Raw genomic sequence first — 17,683 nt, 5'->3', positions numbered from 1 at the left:
TACTGCACTGGCAGGGCAATACCATAATATAGCTTTAACTGCTTTTCAGCTGCTAAGGGTGGAAGTAAAAAGGCTAACTGCTTATTCCTCAGCAAGATTAAATTTGTAACTATTTTAGTGAATTACTACTATCATGTTTAGTGGGTGCAATTACTGAGGGTATTAGAAACTGTTTCTGTATGGTATGGTGCTGGTGCCATGACTCTCGTTGTCTCCCCTAATAACACTGCTTCAGAATGGCTTTCAGATTAATTTGTCCACTTGTATTTATGTTACAGCACACCATAATTAATTTTGAATGGCTTCATGACCATTGCAGTGCATGGTTTCATAAAAGGAATGCAATAATTCATCAACTTGTTTATTGTTTGAAGTGTACTGTATTTGCCAGGATCAAAGGGAAAACACAGCACACTTGCGCAATGGTTAAAAAATGCAGCACACCTGCAGCTTTGAAATATGTAGCCAGGGTGTAGTATGGAAATAAAAGTACGCTTTATACTTGCCGGACTTTACAATAAATTAGTGGATGATTTTGACTAAGAGAGTAATATATTAGAGGAAACTCTCTACCTTTTATGGTTTACGCTCATCACTTCCTTATTAGGATGGTTATTGCCACAACAAAGGTGCCCCTTGTGGTGCTAGGTTATAAGATCCCAACTGGTAACCTTACTGCACTTCGTCCGGTCATGGCAACCCAGGGACCAGTAGCTGTTAAACTTGATGCCAGTTTAAAGACATTTGCATTCTTTTTCACTGGAACCTACTATGATGAGCAATGTGGTATGCTAGCATATACACGATGTCTTCTACAAATGAAATGCTTATTTAACTCACAATCCATAGAGTCTGGGTTGCTAAGCACACACATATATATTAAGCACATACTATTTTGTCTCATACTTATTTATGGTTAATAATCACATATGAAACTCCGACACAATTAAGGTACAGCCATAGAGTCAACAAGAGAAGAAATGATAGAGGTTTGTGAAGGCACAAGATTTTACACGCTACATGGCCAATAATTTCCACTGTGATTACCAAGCAAAACAGTCTCCAGCAGTTTGGAACTCATTTTCCACATGAAAGATTTGCTGACTCAAAATGTCGGTACTTGTGATGACTGCAAATCACACCACCCCAAGAGAGTGAATCCATAATAGTCATGATGAGGTTCTTGTTAGGAACATGCACTTCACAAATAATATTTTTGCAACATTTTATATATATTAAACAGGTGTACCTAACAACCAGACTCTACAGTATTACTATATTGAGTAGGAATAAAAACAATGAAGCAATGAAGGTCACATCTACACCTGCAGCTATATTAATCCCTACATCAGTCATATACAGACTGTTAATGTACTCACTAGTATAGCTGTAGAATGACCTTCCTTATATCATTGTTGTATGATTACTAATCAAATGTAAAATTTCTTGATAACGTAATTTATGACCAGTGAACAGCTAGCATACTGTTACAGTTTGTTTAGTCTACAATTCCCCAAACTCTAGTTCTGAGTACAAACAAAGTTTAATCAATTATCTTCAAAGTGTCATTGCCGTTTCATCTAAACTTATCCTTATGGGGGATTTTAATGTACCTGGCATTAACTGGGCTACCCTGTCTGGATCGTCAACTTTTTCAAATCAACTTTGTGATTTGGCATTCCAGTTTAACTTATCCCAACTTGTGGATCAACCTTCCCACATTTGTGGTAATATACTTGACTTAATTTTCACCAATTGCGAAAGTGACATTAGTAATCTCTTTATTCATTCTTCCAATTCATTTGGTATTTCATCTGATCACTACCCAATTACATTTTCATTTTCTTACAGTTCTTCTCATACCATCCATAAGTCAGCAAGATATATGTTCGATTATTCTAAAGGTGACTACAACAGTTTGAATCAGTTCATTTCTACTTGTGACTTAACAGCTTACTACAATACTACTGACGTCAACAGTGCCTGGGCTATACTAAAGGAACTATTACTTAGTGGCATGGACTTGTTCATTCCTAAAATCAAACTAAAACCCACTCAGTATCCCAACTGGTTTTCTCCAACAATTAGACATCATCTTAAATGTCTCCGTACTCTTCGTAAAAAATTACGTCGTCATTTTACTCTTGCCTCCCTACAACGTTTGATCCAACTTGAAGAGCTCACCCAACAAGAGTTATATAATGCAAAGGAAACTTATGAGAAAGAACTGATTAACAGTTACGCACAATCTAAGAACCCAAAACTTTTTCATTATATCAAAAGTATCACTAAGTTTGGATCCCTTCCCTCAATTTTAGTCAACGATTCTGTAAAAGCTGTGTCAGATAAGGATAAGGCTGAACTGTTTAACCAATATTTCTACTCCGTTTTTACTGATGCTGCCACCCCTTTACCAAATTTAGAAGAGGTGTCCATTCCATCCAGTACTATTCCTGATATTACTCTCAGTTCCCAAGACATATTTGAAGAGTTAAGATCTTTACAGACTTCTAAAGCTGTTGGTCCAGACAATATTGGACCTAAAGTCCTAAATAGCTGTGCAGATTCATTGACTGCACCTCTACATCATCTATTTTCTCTGTCTTTGGCAAATGGTGTCATTCCCAGTGACTGGAAATGCCACAACATAATACCTGTTTATAAGTCGGGTGATAAATCTTCTGTCAAAAACTATCGGCCTATTTCATTACTATGCAATGTATCTAAAGTTTTAGAACGACTAGTACATAACAAACTTCTTGATTTCTATTCAGACTCCATATCACGCCATCAATTTGGATTCTGTAAAAACAAATCTACTTTGCAACAGTTGTTACTATATTTTGATGATCTATGTTCTGACAAGAAACAAACTGATAGTATTTACCTTGACTTCAGCAAAGCTTTTGACAGTGTTTCACATACTAAACTGTTGTTGAAGTTATGGTCTGTTGGCATCACAGGTGATGTGTGGTCATGGCTACGGTCCTATTTGTCTGACCGTAGTCAACGTGTTTTGGTCAATAATAGTTTATCTTGCTCTCTACCTGTTAAATCTGGTGTACCTCAGGGTAGCATCTTGGGACCATTGCTGTTCATAATATATGTTAATGATCTGTGTGATAAAGTTGAGAATTCCACAATCTTTAAGTTTGCTGACGACCTCAAATGCTTCAAGGCAATCCATTGTATCACTGACTCCAACCAACTTCAGAATGATTTAAACTCCCTATATGGATGGAGTCTTGATAATGATCTCTCTTTCAGTATTAAGAAGTGTGTCGTTTTACATTTCAAGGTCACATTACACGACACAAACTATTTCATTAATGGTGTTCAACTATCTAATGTCACAGAACATCGTGACCTCGGAATAGTTTTCTCCAAAAATTTGTCTTGGGCCAGTCATATTGATTCTACAGTGGCTAAGGCTTATAAGTCCTTTGGCCTACTCCGCCGAACTTTTAAGAACACCTTCTCTATTCAAGCTAGAAAAACACTATATCTGACTCTAGTGAGATCCAAGCTTTTATATTGTTCTGCCTTATGGCGACCCCATCTTATGAAGGACATTTTGTTGTTAGAGCAAGTCCAGCGCCGTGCAACTAAATTTATATTGAATAACTATACTATGGATTACAAAACAAGATTGTTTCATCTGAAGCTTTTACCTTTGATGTATGTGTTAGAATTACATGATGTTCTTTTTCTAATAAAATCTTTGAACTCCCCTACTAGTAGCTTCAACATATCCGACCATGTTTGCTTCAACAACAGTCGTACCAGATCATCCAGCAGCAAGTTATGCCACAGAAATTCTGACAATGTCATTACAGCAAATTCATATTTTTACAGAATCCCTAGATTGTGGAATGCATTACCTATCATTGACTTATCCCTTTCCCTCCCTACTATCAAACATAAACTTATTATTTTTTTATGGAATCATTTTACAAATACTTTTGACACTAACAGTAATTGTACTTTGCATTTTTTATGTCCTTGTAGGAACTGTAGTAAGCTTCCCCACTCATGTAACTTTAATATTTTGTAGTTGTACTGTACGTAAGTAAAGTTTAGTTGTAAATAAGTAGCTAAGTAGTTAATTAATTTAAGGCAGCTGGCACTGGTGGCTAGCTGACCCTCAGATCATGTAATTTCCCTTTTTGATTTGTCTAATGTTCTGTACTTGTGTTATTTGATCTGTAAAGCATTAATAAATAAATAAATAAATACGGGCCATTCCATGTCAAATCACCAAGGAATTATAGAGTTTACTGGCTGGGTGTATCATGCTTGTGGTCATAACACTTAATTTAGCCATCAACTGCAACAGTACGAATTTTCCATATGTTCCAAACACGTTAATAAGAGATTGTCAGATGAGTGGGACTCCTGTTCTATCCCATTCACCAATGGCTACTTGAAGAAATCTGCTGCTTGCAATCTGGCCCGAGGTTGGAATGGATTTAAACTACATAGTTATCCATGCTTTTTGGCACTAAACAACATCAGAAACTCACCTCCTGTCCAATAATACACCATGTGCTCACACTAGTACTTATAAACAAAAATAATTAGATCACATGACTATCAAATGCAATAAAAAATTTGCATGCGGCTCTAATATTACCATGCGGGTGGGTGACAGTAAACAAGGAATCTACAATTGGTGGCCTTACCAAACAATGTGATACTTATCAGTTTGGTCATTCTATATATCCTGGAGTGTCTTGCAAACAGATCTATGACTGGAACCCACAAAGTGAGTTACTGTTTAATTTCTTTTTCACAAATATACAAAATACACAAGTCCTAGCTGCACAGGCCAGTGGTAGTTACTGTACTTGAGCAAAGTCAGCATCAGTAGCTACCCCACAATTGTTGTCTTTCTGAGACATCAACACATAACCATCATTGCCCCAATGTGTTGACCAACTATTCTTGATCAACCAGTAATCTTGACCATCCATTGTACCATAACCAACTGCCAGTACTGAGTGATCAAGATCTTCCTCCTTGTTGCCTAGGAGATGAATCACCATAGTAACACAAACAGAGAGTTACACGCACACACACACACATTGCCACTGACAAACAGACTTCATACCTAGTACACTACCTATAACAGTTATACAATGGGCATTTTGTCTGATATAAATATACACACTTGCCCTATGGCCTGCAGCCCTCTCGAGCTTGTACCATATAGAGGGAAACTTGAGCTCAATCTTTAGCTCAATCTACAGCTATGGCACTGCCCAAGCGCAACGTCACACTCGCTCGCACATGCAACTTTGCTCAAGATTTAAAAATTGCTAATTAAGGGGCGTGGTAATCGTTTCACTCGTGATTCTTGTGAGGAAAACAGCTGCCACGCTGTCTCGCAAGCAAAACATGCTCCTTAATTAGTGACTTTAAAAATCTTGAGCAAAGTTGCATGTGCGAGCAAGTGCGACGTTGCACTTGGACAGTACTGTATAAAGATGCTAATCTCAGGAGCTACGAGTAATTAGCCAGTTAAACATTTGGAAAATTTGTAGCGAATCGCCAAACTTTCCAAAGTTTCCCTTGTCAAAGTTCCCTCTATATGGTGTGTGGCAAAGCACTTGTGCTCATTGTACAGGTATAACTATCATGAACTATGCTAGTGGGTCATAATAGGGATTGCCCAGTGTTTTTTTGCAACAATCCTTATAGAATACACGTGTAGAAATCACCTTGGAAAGCACCCTCCAACTCAAAACAACCCTCTGGTGGTTCTTTGCAATGAGTATAGGTCCACTAGTAAGTATCAAATCAGTATGTGTATTTGTGAAATTCGCTGTTTTACTTCATATCATATAGTACAGTAGTACTGTATAATAGGGATCTGCAAGTGGACATTACGCTTTGCTATAAGCTATGTTCAGGCCGTTGCAGCATTACAAATGAAGAACAGTAGGAGAAGCGCCTTTGCAGTCACCATGGAAATACGGACAATTTCTGTAGGGAAGCCATCGTGCTAGCTACTGCGAATTGACACTTTGAGCTGTCAGCAAAAAGAAATGAGACACAAAGGAGGACAAAGGTAAGTCCATGATACATGCATTGTACATACTGCGGTATGCCAAAAGACACGTCTCTGGATGAAGCGATGTCAAACAGTTAAAGAATCAAGCCCGTAGCCTTAGCCATTGTCAAGTCATGCTTGTTTGAAGGCATTAGTCAGTCAGTCTGAAAATTCCACTAAATATATACATTTTATTTCGTAGCAACTTTTTGGAAGCATTTCAAGTCGTACTAAAGGCACCTTTGGGCTTGGTTATACCTAGCCAACACTGCCAAGACGCCCTAAAGGCATTGTGAGGCTACAGATAAATGAGGGTCAGATAACCAAGGGTCTACTGTAGTGTGGTAGCTAATGAATGCATATCATAATTTTATGGTTCTGGTAGATTGTGTCAAAATCATATACTTGACTTACATACACATGCTGATCAGGAATAGCACATCTCATATCAGTAACTATGTAGCATCTTTTGTGTGCTTCCAGTCATTAGTTTCGAAGTTTATAGCTACTATGATGTCTAGTGTACTACAAACAGACGGCTGGACATTGTTCATAACATATCAAAACAAACACATTCACACAATATTTTCACAAGACTACATAACAATTAAGAAAGCTACACAACTTACCACATTGTCTGTCATAGTACACTCCAAATGCATAAAACGAGAAACTCTTCAAACTTGCGTCTATGGCAACAGCTACTGGTCCATGAGTTGCCACGGCAATACGAAGAGCAGTAAGGTTACCAGTTGGGATCTTCTTATAACCAGTCAAACTAGTACCACAAGGGGCAGCTTTGTTGTGACAATAACCATCCTAATAAGGAAGTGATGAGGATAAACCATAAAGTGCATGAAGGTTCCTCTTTATTTTGTCACCTCATTAATAAGACCACCTCATTATAGTGACCATGTCGAGTAGGTCCCAAACATAGCTAAGGTGCACTTCATCACCTCATTAATAAGACCACCTCATTATAGTGACCATGTCAAGTAGGTCCCAAACATAGCTAAGGTGTACTTCATGACCTCATTAATAGACCACCTCATTATAGTGACCATGTCGAGTAGGTCCCAAACATAGCTAAGGTGCACTTCATCACCTCATTAATAAGACCACCTCATTATAGTGACCATGTCAAGTAGGTCCCAAACATAGCTAAGGTGTACTTCTTGATCTCATTAATAAGACCACCTCATTATAGTGACCATGTCAAGTAGGTCCCAAACATAGCTAAGGTGCACTTCATCACCTCATTAATAAGACCACCTCATTATAGTGACCATGTCAAGTAGGTCCCAAACATAGCTAAGGTGTACTTCATGACCTCATTAATAAGACCACCTCATTATAGTGACCATGTCGAGTAGGTCCCAAACACAGCTAAGGTGTACTTCATGACCTCATTAATAAGACCACCTCATTATAGTGACCATGTCGAGTAAGTCCCAAACACAGCTAAGGTGTACTTCATGACCTCATTAATAAGACCACCTCATTATAGTGACCATGTCGAGTAGGTCCCAAACACAGCTAAGGTGTACTTCATGACCTCATTAATAAGACCACCTCATTATAGTGACCATGTCAAGTAGGTCCCAAACATCCCAGACATAGCTAAGGTGTTAAATACTTCACAATGTTGTTAATCTCTCCTTGAGGCAACATGCATTGGTTCTGTATACTATATATGGTCATGAGATTCACGTGCAGGAGCTGGTATAGGCTTTTAAGTGGTACGTAAATTGATCTATTTTCCATCTCCTACACATTAAAAATGGCTCACTTGTTGAAGGTATGGTCCATAACCATCTTCCTTTGGAATACACTTGTTATCCATGATCCACTGATAGGCTCTGAATGTCTCTCCCCCATCACAACCATTATTACCATATCCCCAGCTACAATCCATCAACACTTGTTCACTCATCCTAACCATCTTCTTGTGCTGAATGGAAACACACACACACTGTATATTACCATCACCAAGTTACAGTACCATTTCAAACCAACACACAGGGTAGTGTGTTGAGCAGCAGGAAGCCATACACGTATCACAAAGGAATTCATATTTTAACATATCAGTTAAATGGTCATGCCCAAATCAAAAAAAATTTTTTTTTTCTGTGGAAGTTCTGTCAGTGTGGAATACTTTCTAAATTAAGCTACACTAACATATTATTGATACTTGTGCTACACAGAATAAATGCTTTCAATTTACATGTTAGAAACATAATGCAGTGTTGGTTTGAGACAAGTTTTGTAAAACATAACTGTTATCCCACCTACTACTTAACAAACCATTAATGTACACTTGACCATTTAATTGTAAAACAGGAGGCCACAACTGCCGCAAAGTTGAAAAGGAGCATGAAATATTTAAATATACAGTGTTCAAATCATTGCTGAATTCCTTTACTACAAAATTGACTTTTAATTGAATGTTGAAAAGATTGTTCTGTTAGAGCAATGTTCTATTAGACAAATGTAAAGTGGTTGCTATGGACTTTGTATACAACTTCATCACTTCTCAACCATCTGAACACCAGATGGTTCCCATGGTTGGACAACTACTGAGGTTAAGATTGTTTTCAGCCATTCCTTTTGTTCAAGGTGTGATGGGTCAGTGGTTAGTACACTATATCCCAAGTATATGTGTATGGCTAATAGGTAGAGTATGCTATAAAGAAAGCTAAAATGCCACATGCTAGCAGATAAGGCAGAACAATTGTTACTTGTGGATTATGGATGTCTTGTCACTGATTTCCAGTAATGTATTCATGATCGACACTTCTAAATCTAACAACTTTTCAGGTGTGACAAAACCAATGACCTGTTAGTTGAATTACATCGCTCCATATACGGTAGAAAAAACTTGACAACATTCAGAGCCTCGGCCATTACCTTATGCTCTCCTGCACCTTGCAACACTGCACACATCATAAAAAATAATTAAGATACCAACCTTCAATAACATGTAAACTGGTGTAACTAGAGTACAATTGAGACACTCTAATAGAGTAGTCAAATTCTAATAGAACATTCACCAAATGAACGGAAAACCAACAAAAAAGAAATGGTATATGTTCCCATCTGTTTAAAGGATGATGGGCCTCACAGCAACCTGTTGGTAAAATGTCTATGTCAGTACACACCTTAACAAAATATGCTCCCTCAATAGTTCCAGTAGTACCAAAACTCCAACAAGATCCACAAATTCCTTGATCCTTGATTGGAGACACAGCCCCTATAGTAACATAGTGTTCACCAGATATAAAACAACATGAGCTAATTATGTTTCTACTGAAGTTGTGGACCTTTTTATTAGTGAAGTGGCTACAATATAAAGTCCCCTAATTTTACTCTTAATAACATGAAGCTGCCATTATTAAGAACACTAAGGTCTCAAATGATCAGTTGAAGGGTGGAAACCATCAAAGAACACCACAGGAGCTTGTATGGTCAATGGTTGTAAGAAACTCACTATAGATTCTACACAGAACTTGACACATTGTGTAACCCAAATTGTAATACATTTAACTTGTATATATTTAAAGCTGCGGGCTCTACAGATCAATTGTACCATCAAGATCACAAAGGCCACATTCGAGCAGTTACCCCATTAAAATAGTTGGAGAGACAACACAAGTCAGATAGCCTGCTACACCTTGTAACCTCCAGTCCCAGTCCTCCGGCACATCAGTGACATCACTGGTGAAGACATCACCTCCCTTAGGGCCCTTACTGGGACGATATCCCCTCATTATCTTCAACTCATCATCTGATCGATCAGTGAGGTGGTTGACCCCTAGGGAATATGTGAGCTTCTGACGATTGGTGGAGTCTATGAACCTGCAAAAACAATAATACTTTAAAAACTACATAGTGTAAACTACAATTATGCAAGCAAGTAACAGAGGAACCTCTACCAACCACCATCTAATAAACCCAGGTGCCATGACATTTAACCTCCAATCCCTGTGGTCCCATAGACATCAACTATAATGTCTAGTAACACAATAGTAGGGATCACCTTATACAAACACTGTGCCAAATAGTGCCTATACTTAAACTACGTAGCACTGTTGTGAGGTAGTACTGAAATAAAGGCATTAGTAGATGGGGTCAGGAGGCTAACACAAAGTCTAGTGCTGGTCTTGTAAACTGACTTCATACTCCAAAAAATTCTGGTCATCTTCTTCAGAGTGTTTACTTTGAGTACTTAGTTTCAGCCATCACACTATCAGTAAATAATCATATAGTCTGTTTGTAAGCATTAGGCATGTAGCTGTTTAAAATGTCATGGACATTGATTAGCAGTTTTGCATCAATAAATTAATATACGTTTGAAACAAAAGCTTGTAGTACATTTTTGTAAGTGTACTTAGACTATGGTACAGCTCATTTAGAGGGTTACTAAATCACTTAGTCACCTGACATGCTCATTTAGTCACCTACACATGTTCATTTAATAATGCGCCCTCAAGCAATTTTGTACATGATAAATAATTATAACACGAAAGGCACACTGCAGTACTTGATAATACTGTAATAGTCTTCTTCTCCGTGTTCTACATATAATTCTGGACAAATAGTAGACTAAACCGGCGTATGTACTGTAGCTCTAGCCATTGTTTGGTTACCGGTCGAATAATTATTTTTGTGGGCGCTGTAAGGACTTCAGGAAGAAACCATTCCGTTGTTCTGCATTGCTCTTTCACCCCACACTTATGCTCTAGCTATAAAGGTATGTACTTTAAACCATAGTCTAAATAAGTTAGACACCGCGACCAACGGGAACTAAGCGATTTAGTAACTCCTCTGGCCCTTAGTAACGCCCTCGCTGCATTCAGGACGCTACAGCCTCAGGCCATCAGGGTTACTAAAATGCTTAGTTCCCTTGGTCTTGGTGTCTAACTATTATTTACTTTGGACAGGACACCTAAAATGTAATGTGGTATAGTGACTAGGATAGTAATATTTTCCAGTATATGTTAAACTTAAAGCACCTTGATAATCAGGATATAATTCGTCAATCTTGAAGTATCCATGTTATACAGGTTCCAATAGCCCTATTATAGGTCAATTACAACATTTGTCAGACCAAATCCATTTTGGCAATAAAACATTTGCAATGGGGAAACCATCACTAACCCTACAATATTAATTTTGTTCAAAAGTGGCTGACAAGTTGTTTACTTATATGACCGCACTAGCTAGCTAACCTCTACAAGCTCACCTGAAGTTGTGTTGGAAATGTGTTTTGCGTACTTCATGTTCCACTACATCCTTATATTGTTTATTGTGTTTCTGTTTGAACTGGTCAAACTGTTTGTCCAGTTGGGAAGACTGTGTACTGCTGTCGTGATCAGGTGATCCAACTAACTCAAACATCGGGTTAGCATGCATCACATGAGCCAATCCCGGACCAGGGAAGGGACCACATGAATGAACTGTATAACAACAGAAAACAACATGTAAACCACACGTAAAATTATTTTTGCAGCACACATTTTTTACACAATGCACTACAATGTGATTCATTTCAAAAACAGAAAATTGTAAACTAGTTGGGTTCTTGCTCAGTGGGTCACAAATGAGGCATCTACCAGAGGACGGTGGACACGTTTAAATGCTATGTAAAATTATTGCTTTAATTACATAGTTCCACTAGGTATTTCACGTGAGCCTCAATAGACTCAATACAAATCTAGCAAATGGTGGTAATTGAATTGAGTTTAGTGTAAGTTTTAAGATGGTACATTTGGTTTTAAAAAAACCGTTTGATTTAAGGCGATATTAACAATGTCATGTATGTCGTGCACAATTACCTCAGTCCTTAGCATGCCATGCGAAGCAGCAATAAACACTTTGTGGTAACTCTGTTGTAAGCTTAGTGTTCTTCAGCATGATATAAACAAACTATTTGTATAATATATTTTACCAGTGCTTAAATCGTGTCCACCCTCCTCTGGTATCTGCTATATGACATGTTTCAGGCTTTGAACAGATCTACGTATACATGCACACTGTGCGCATGCACGCGCACGCACACATGTGCGCACGCGCACGAGCACTATATACACATGAGCGCATGCGCACACATGCAAATACATACAGTGCCTCCAAATAAGGACACAATAGAAAACACCTCCATAATAAGGACAAAAATTTTGGTCTAACAGGTATGGCTCCATACTGAAAACCTCTATATAAAACGGGCCAATATTTCTTGGTCCCAACGTGTCTGTTATAGGGAGGTTCCACTGTACACACAAATAACACACAAACACACAAACAGCTTACACTTATAGATATCAAACACTGATGGGTCGATGCTACTAGTATTGATTGTGGTATACTGTAGGATATACTCATCGTAATGGGAACCAAATAGCTCATCATAACCGACAAATTGAAACACCATGGGCATCTGAGTGGCTTTGTTGATAAGCATTGAATACGCATTCTTTTTTGTGTTAACCGTGTTCTCATAATAATAAACATCAGTTTCCACACCAAAGTAAGTCGCGTTACCAACATTCTAATGAAGTGTTACATATACTACAACAAATATCTGTTCATTACTAACTTACATTATAATCCTTTAAATCAGGGAAAACCCCCTGGGGCATCACCTTTCCTTCAAAAGTACCATTGATCACAAAACAAGCTCGTCTGTTAGTGAACGTTTTGGTTGTCTCAAATACAATCTTGAACATGGTTCCATAACGACCAACATCACCTCGATTAATCACTTGAGCCGTCCCTAGTATGAGCATTACAAAAATACATGTGATCATTTTGTTATCACTACTTCAATTACTTACTATGTATTTATATAACAGACGTCAATTTAGTATGCAGGCACAGGTACACACAAAATACAAATACACAATAAATAGCTCAGTCCATCGTGCTTTTCTTAACTGTAATTCTTACATCTTATGGTCAGGATTAGCTGGTAGCTACATTACAGCTGGCAGCAATCACAGGCATAAATTTATTGCTCCATTACAGATGGCTTGCTTTGAACATCACATAGTGATAGATAGTAGACTATCAGTGTACTAGTTAAGTCATTTTTGTTTCAGATCTCCCACCCAAAAAGATATATCTGTGGTCGTATTTATGACTTCAGTAACTATTTGTAGTTACAATTTTTTTAAAGACTTTCTTTGTAATTGTTTGGGACAAGCTAGTCCCCTGGGATATATCAGCAGTGCTGCCTACCAGTATCAAATAAATAAATAAATGAATGACATAATGTTTTCACAATTATTCCATCATCTCAATGTTTAATGAAAATAGTAAACTAATTGCTTACAGCTAAACTGGGCTAGACGGGCTGAAAACCCACCTCAACATCAGGGGAGGAGGTTGTAACCAACCCTTTCACTTCTTTAAGATAGCAGGATGATGAATGCTCCAGGTAACTTAATAAAAGTCAGGTGCATCTAAGATTGTAATGAATAATGAGCTGCCCACATTGGGTTTAGGTTAACTTTCAAATTAACAATAAATTACTGAACTGTTTAAGCGTACTAATGACTTGCATACCATAAAGCTCATACAGCTCCTCATGTGCAGAATAGGGTTTGTCCATGACAGACCAGCAACACAGTACAGGGGCCTGTAAAGTTCTTGCAAATTCCATAATCTAAATATTTGGACACGCATGTTATTGTTCTTACTTTTATCTTGAGATTTATCTTCATAACAGGAGTGTCATCTACTAGCACTGCCTATTTGTATCTACTGGTAGGTAATACGGTAGAGTAGTTCGTGTAGACACACATTGGTACCTTGTAATTCAAACTTTTTGCACATGCGCATTAGAGCTTGGCGGTATTGAAATTTAAATACACAGTATTAGTAACAGTAAAATATTGCGGTATATCGATACATAGTTAGCTTGTTAAATTGCATCATCTCTTGGGCCTAGTATGAAGCCAATGCATCCCAAAAACCAAATATATATATTTCAGTACAATGTGTTGTAATGTGAGAACCTCAAGTTTTTGTTTAGGGCATGTCTGCTAAACTAGCAACAGATTGAGTAATTAAACAGCAAAGGCTAGCTGGGTTAAAAGCAATCCTATACTGGTATTCATCGATACACCGGTATTTCGATATATTGATTATCAAAGGCTGTCACGGTATGATAATCGGTTATGATAATTTATCACAATAAATGGTATTACCGGTATATCGCAGAGCACTAATACACATACAATACAGTTCAAATTCCTAGGCACAAATGGTCATGTATACATGAACTACTTTCTGTAGCTACCATACCATATTTGAGCACTATCATTAGGTGCAGTTGTAGCAGACAACATTCGTCTTGAGATAAATGCAAGAATAACACGCATGCACAAACATTTGGATTATGGAATTTTGCAAATCCCTGTACAGGGTTTTCGGCACTTCTACAAAATGCGTAGTGTGAATGAGTACGCATGCAAATTTATCTGGTATCACAATGGTGGTAGATACCCATATTGTGCCTGAGACTGTTGTATATGCAACAAATTTCTTTAATAGGGATGGTGGCATAGGATATTTCACTTCGTGAATAATCAAATACTGCAAACACGCATGTGCAGCCACACTACGCATTTCGCACGAAACTGCAAAAAGTGCTGAAAACTCTGTAGAGCAGTATTTTAATCTCTCAATAATCAGCAAACCCATTCTTCCTTGTTGGAGTAACAAAAACATGTGTAAAGCACATGCAGTTACACAATTCACACACAGAAAAACAAAAACAGAAATGAATTGGGTTTATACACATGACGCATAACACACGCGTTGGTCCGCGTGCAAGGTGACTTTGATCACGTGATTAGTTATCACCAGACCATAGATGCCATGCCAATACGTCTACTCACCGCCATAATAGTCAATTCTGCTCATTCCGTTGCTCGCATCAACCCATGCCTCAAACGGCTCCGACACACTACCCTTTGGCAAGTATATTAAACCAGTCACGTGATAAGTCGAAGGCAGCTCTGGTCCTCTTGCTGCCACCATCATAGCAAGAGAAAAGAACAAGATGAGCCTCCACGCGGCCATTACTCAGATTCTTGTAACTATCTATCGGGTGACCAGAAAAAATGGCGTGACAACCCAGCCTAATGAGAATGCAGAGGATGCGCTTGTAATGAGGTACAGCGCTTGGTACAGCAAAAACCGAGTAGAGAACCGAGACTGAGTAAGGCATCCTCGCGGTCAAGACTGGACTGAAGATGAACAGACTAGTCGTGTCTCGTGAGGTACTGAAAGTTTATAAGCAGAAATATCACCATTTGTCACCTAACAGTTTTCACGTGTACGCCGATTGTGTATGAACAATCATGCAAGGAGATGGAATCACGTGCGAGTCCAGCCATCCATTGAGGCAAAGCTGCGTAGAGAATTTGAGGTAAACCTTTGAAACTTTCCAAACTTAAAACTGGTGCTGTTGACTGCTATACGTATGTAATATTAGACAACTATAACAACCTACTGTCTCACCTCACCTACTGTAAAGTGATGAGTTGGTTTTGTTGCCATCTTACTCGGTGTTGCCATCATGTACATCTAGTCTAGTCGTTCAGTGTCTCTCCTCTAAGGAGGAACAGCCATGACCACCAGCATCGGTATGTAACTCTTGTTAAACTTCACCAAGTGCATTGTCCTCAGTGGCAGATCCAGGGGGGGAGCACGTGCCCCCCCCTCACCTCTTTCAAAAAAAATTGCATACAAGATCGAGATCTGTATGCAATTTGTATACAGATCTCGATCTGCATACAAGATCGAGATCTGTATGCAGATGTGGTCTCTTCAATTGATTATTATTAATCAACCAAGTTAGTTAATGAGCATGGTCAACCTATTGTGAAGTTACAGGTGTCCAGTACCATAAGTGCTTTAAGTAATTTTGTGGCGTCTAAATATGCTGCCCGAGGAAGGTGTTAATATGGAAAATTAATACCTAGATATGGTTTCGTTGCATGAAGAAGACAACAACCAGCCTGATTGAAGATAAAAGGAAAGACTAGGCACAGAGGGCTCACACTTGTCGGAACCCAAAAGGCACATCCCACATAAAATGATGGCTGTACACTGATTCATTTAGCCTCCAGCTTTGCATCTGTGGTCAGACGGGTTGGCAGGCTGAGTTTCAATAAATTCTATATCCGGTCACCTGTGTTTTTATTTTTAATGCTATATGTGATGTTAGTAACATTATTTCGTAAAGATGATTTTCATTGCTCAAGATGTTCTAAGATGATTTACATTAAAGGTGACATTTTAAGTGGCGTGCATCATTTTAGGGGTGATCCCTACTTCAACAGTACTTATGGTATTTGATACCAGTCAATAATCAGTTGCTTATGCTACTTTTCTAATGTTCTTATTAATGGTACTCATGTGATCCTGTAGCCTGCTCACTTGTTAGTACAGAATGAAAGTCACATGCACAATGTACCTCATCACTCTGAGACTCACTTTAAAGTTGTGGTGGTATCAGGATGTTTTAACGGATTATCATTAGTCAAGGTATGTTAGTGTATATGTGTGTAGGGTGTGTGCGTGTGTGTATGAGCATGTGCGTGCGTGCGTGCGTGTGTGTCTGTAGTGGGTAGTGGGTAGGTTCGTACATGCATGTGTATACATAGTGAATACGGTAGTGTGCCACATAATGTGTAATCACAATTAACATTTTTACTTTTCTAGCGACATAGACTAGTCAATGATTGTCTTAAGCAAGAGTTAGCCAGTGGAGTGCATGCCCTCTCCATAGAGGTGAGTCATTGGAAGGCAATCTGTGCAGTATACACACAAGTGTATTGCCCCCCTTACTCTCATAAAACCTTCTTTCCTTCCCACCTCACCCCATTGTAAAATTGTTCTATTAGTGTATCTCATGCTATCATAATATGTCTTTGATTCCTTGTTTGTACATGTTATATACTTTCATATTCTTCATGCTCATGTGATAATGGATTTGTACTAATTGCAGGCCCACACTCCTGAGCAATGGACAGAGTTAGAAGGTGAAACAACACAATCCCCACCCTGTATGGGTGGTGGTGTAACAAAACCATCATCGTCATTATAGCAATACAAATTGTTATTGTACATGTTCAACGTATCTATTGAGTTATAGTAATTGATCAAGTGTGTGCATTTAACAAAAGAGAAAAGAGCAAGAGTTTAAGAAAGCTGCTAAAAAAACAGTGAAAAACAAGCTGAGAAGCAGAAAAAATCTGCTGGACAGAAATGAAGCAGCTCATCTGATGGATACAGTAGCAAATCAAGAGTCGGCCCAACTGATTTTTCACAACCAGAATTTCAACTGCAAATTCACAGATTGAGAAACTACACAAAATTTCAAGTCAGAATTACTCTTAGAAGAATAAGCAGTAGTTGCAATGGACCTAAAATATATCATTAATGGAATGTATAAACCTTAAAGTAACAGCAAAATCCATTCACTAATCACAAGTTTGATAGCATCATTAATGTCACCAGCAGTATGGATTCTGAGAGATAACAGTTCACAGTTAAAAGTTCCAAAGTGGTATTAGTGTATTTAGAAGAATGCTATCAAAATACATTTGCTTACACTAGTGA

The 17,683-nt window shown here is 38.2% G+C and overlaps 3 protein-coding genes across 4 annotated transcripts in view; 2 read left to right on the top strand and 1 right to left on the bottom strand.

Annotated features, from left to right (window-relative positions):
• Nucleotides 1-17,683, top strand: part of LOC136268818 (uncharacterized) — a 178,383-nt gene that overhangs the window by 26,854 nt on the left and 133,846 nt on the right. The gene's annotated exons all lie outside the window — the stretch shown is intronic.
• On the bottom strand, nucleotides 4,745-15,224 carry LOC136267926 (digestive cysteine proteinase 1-like). Its single transcript, XM_066063127.1, has 9 exons — nucleotides 14,953-15,224; nucleotides 12,652-12,824; nucleotides 12,362-12,599; nucleotides 11,295-11,508; nucleotides 9,723-9,907; nucleotides 9,211-9,302; nucleotides 7,842-8,003; nucleotides 6,682-6,871; nucleotides 4,745-5,026 (listed from the first exon to the last, which is right to left on the bottom strand). The coding sequence occupies exons 1-9, from the start codon at nucleotides 15,134-15,136 to the stop codon at nucleotides 4,839-4,841; spliced, it is 1,626 nt and encodes a 541-aa protein (XP_065919199.1). The 5' UTR covers nucleotides 15,137-15,224; the 3' UTR covers nucleotides 4,745-4,838.
• On the top strand, nucleotides 15,177-17,223 carry LOC136267927 (DNA-binding transcriptional regulator BolA-like). 2 transcript variants are annotated; one of them, XM_066063128.1, is made up of 5 exons: nucleotides 15,177-15,336; nucleotides 15,384-15,485; nucleotides 16,490-16,606; nucleotides 16,784-16,852; nucleotides 17,070-17,223. In XM_066063128.1, exons 1-5 carry the CDS (start codon nucleotides 15,310-15,312, stop codon nucleotides 17,166-17,168), a joined length of 414 nt encoding a protein of 137 aa, XP_065919200.1. In that variant the 5' UTR covers nucleotides 15,177-15,309; the 3' UTR covers nucleotides 17,169-17,223. The 2 variants fall into 2 exon arrangements, with proteins under 2 accessions (XP_065919200.1, XP_065919201.1); XM_066063129.1 differs by having other exon boundaries at nucleotides 15,194-15,331.

The sequence above is a fragment of the Dysidea avara genome, chromosome 10 (genome assembly GCF_963678975.1).
Source record: "Dysidea avara chromosome 10, odDysAvar1.4, whole genome shotgun sequence".
Classification (NCBI taxonomy): domain Eukaryota; kingdom Metazoa; phylum Porifera; class Demospongiae; order Dictyoceratida; family Dysideidae; genus Dysidea; species Dysidea avara.
The sequence above is the reverse complement of the archived record's forward strand: the minus strand, read 5'-3'. Positions and strand labels throughout refer to the sequence as shown.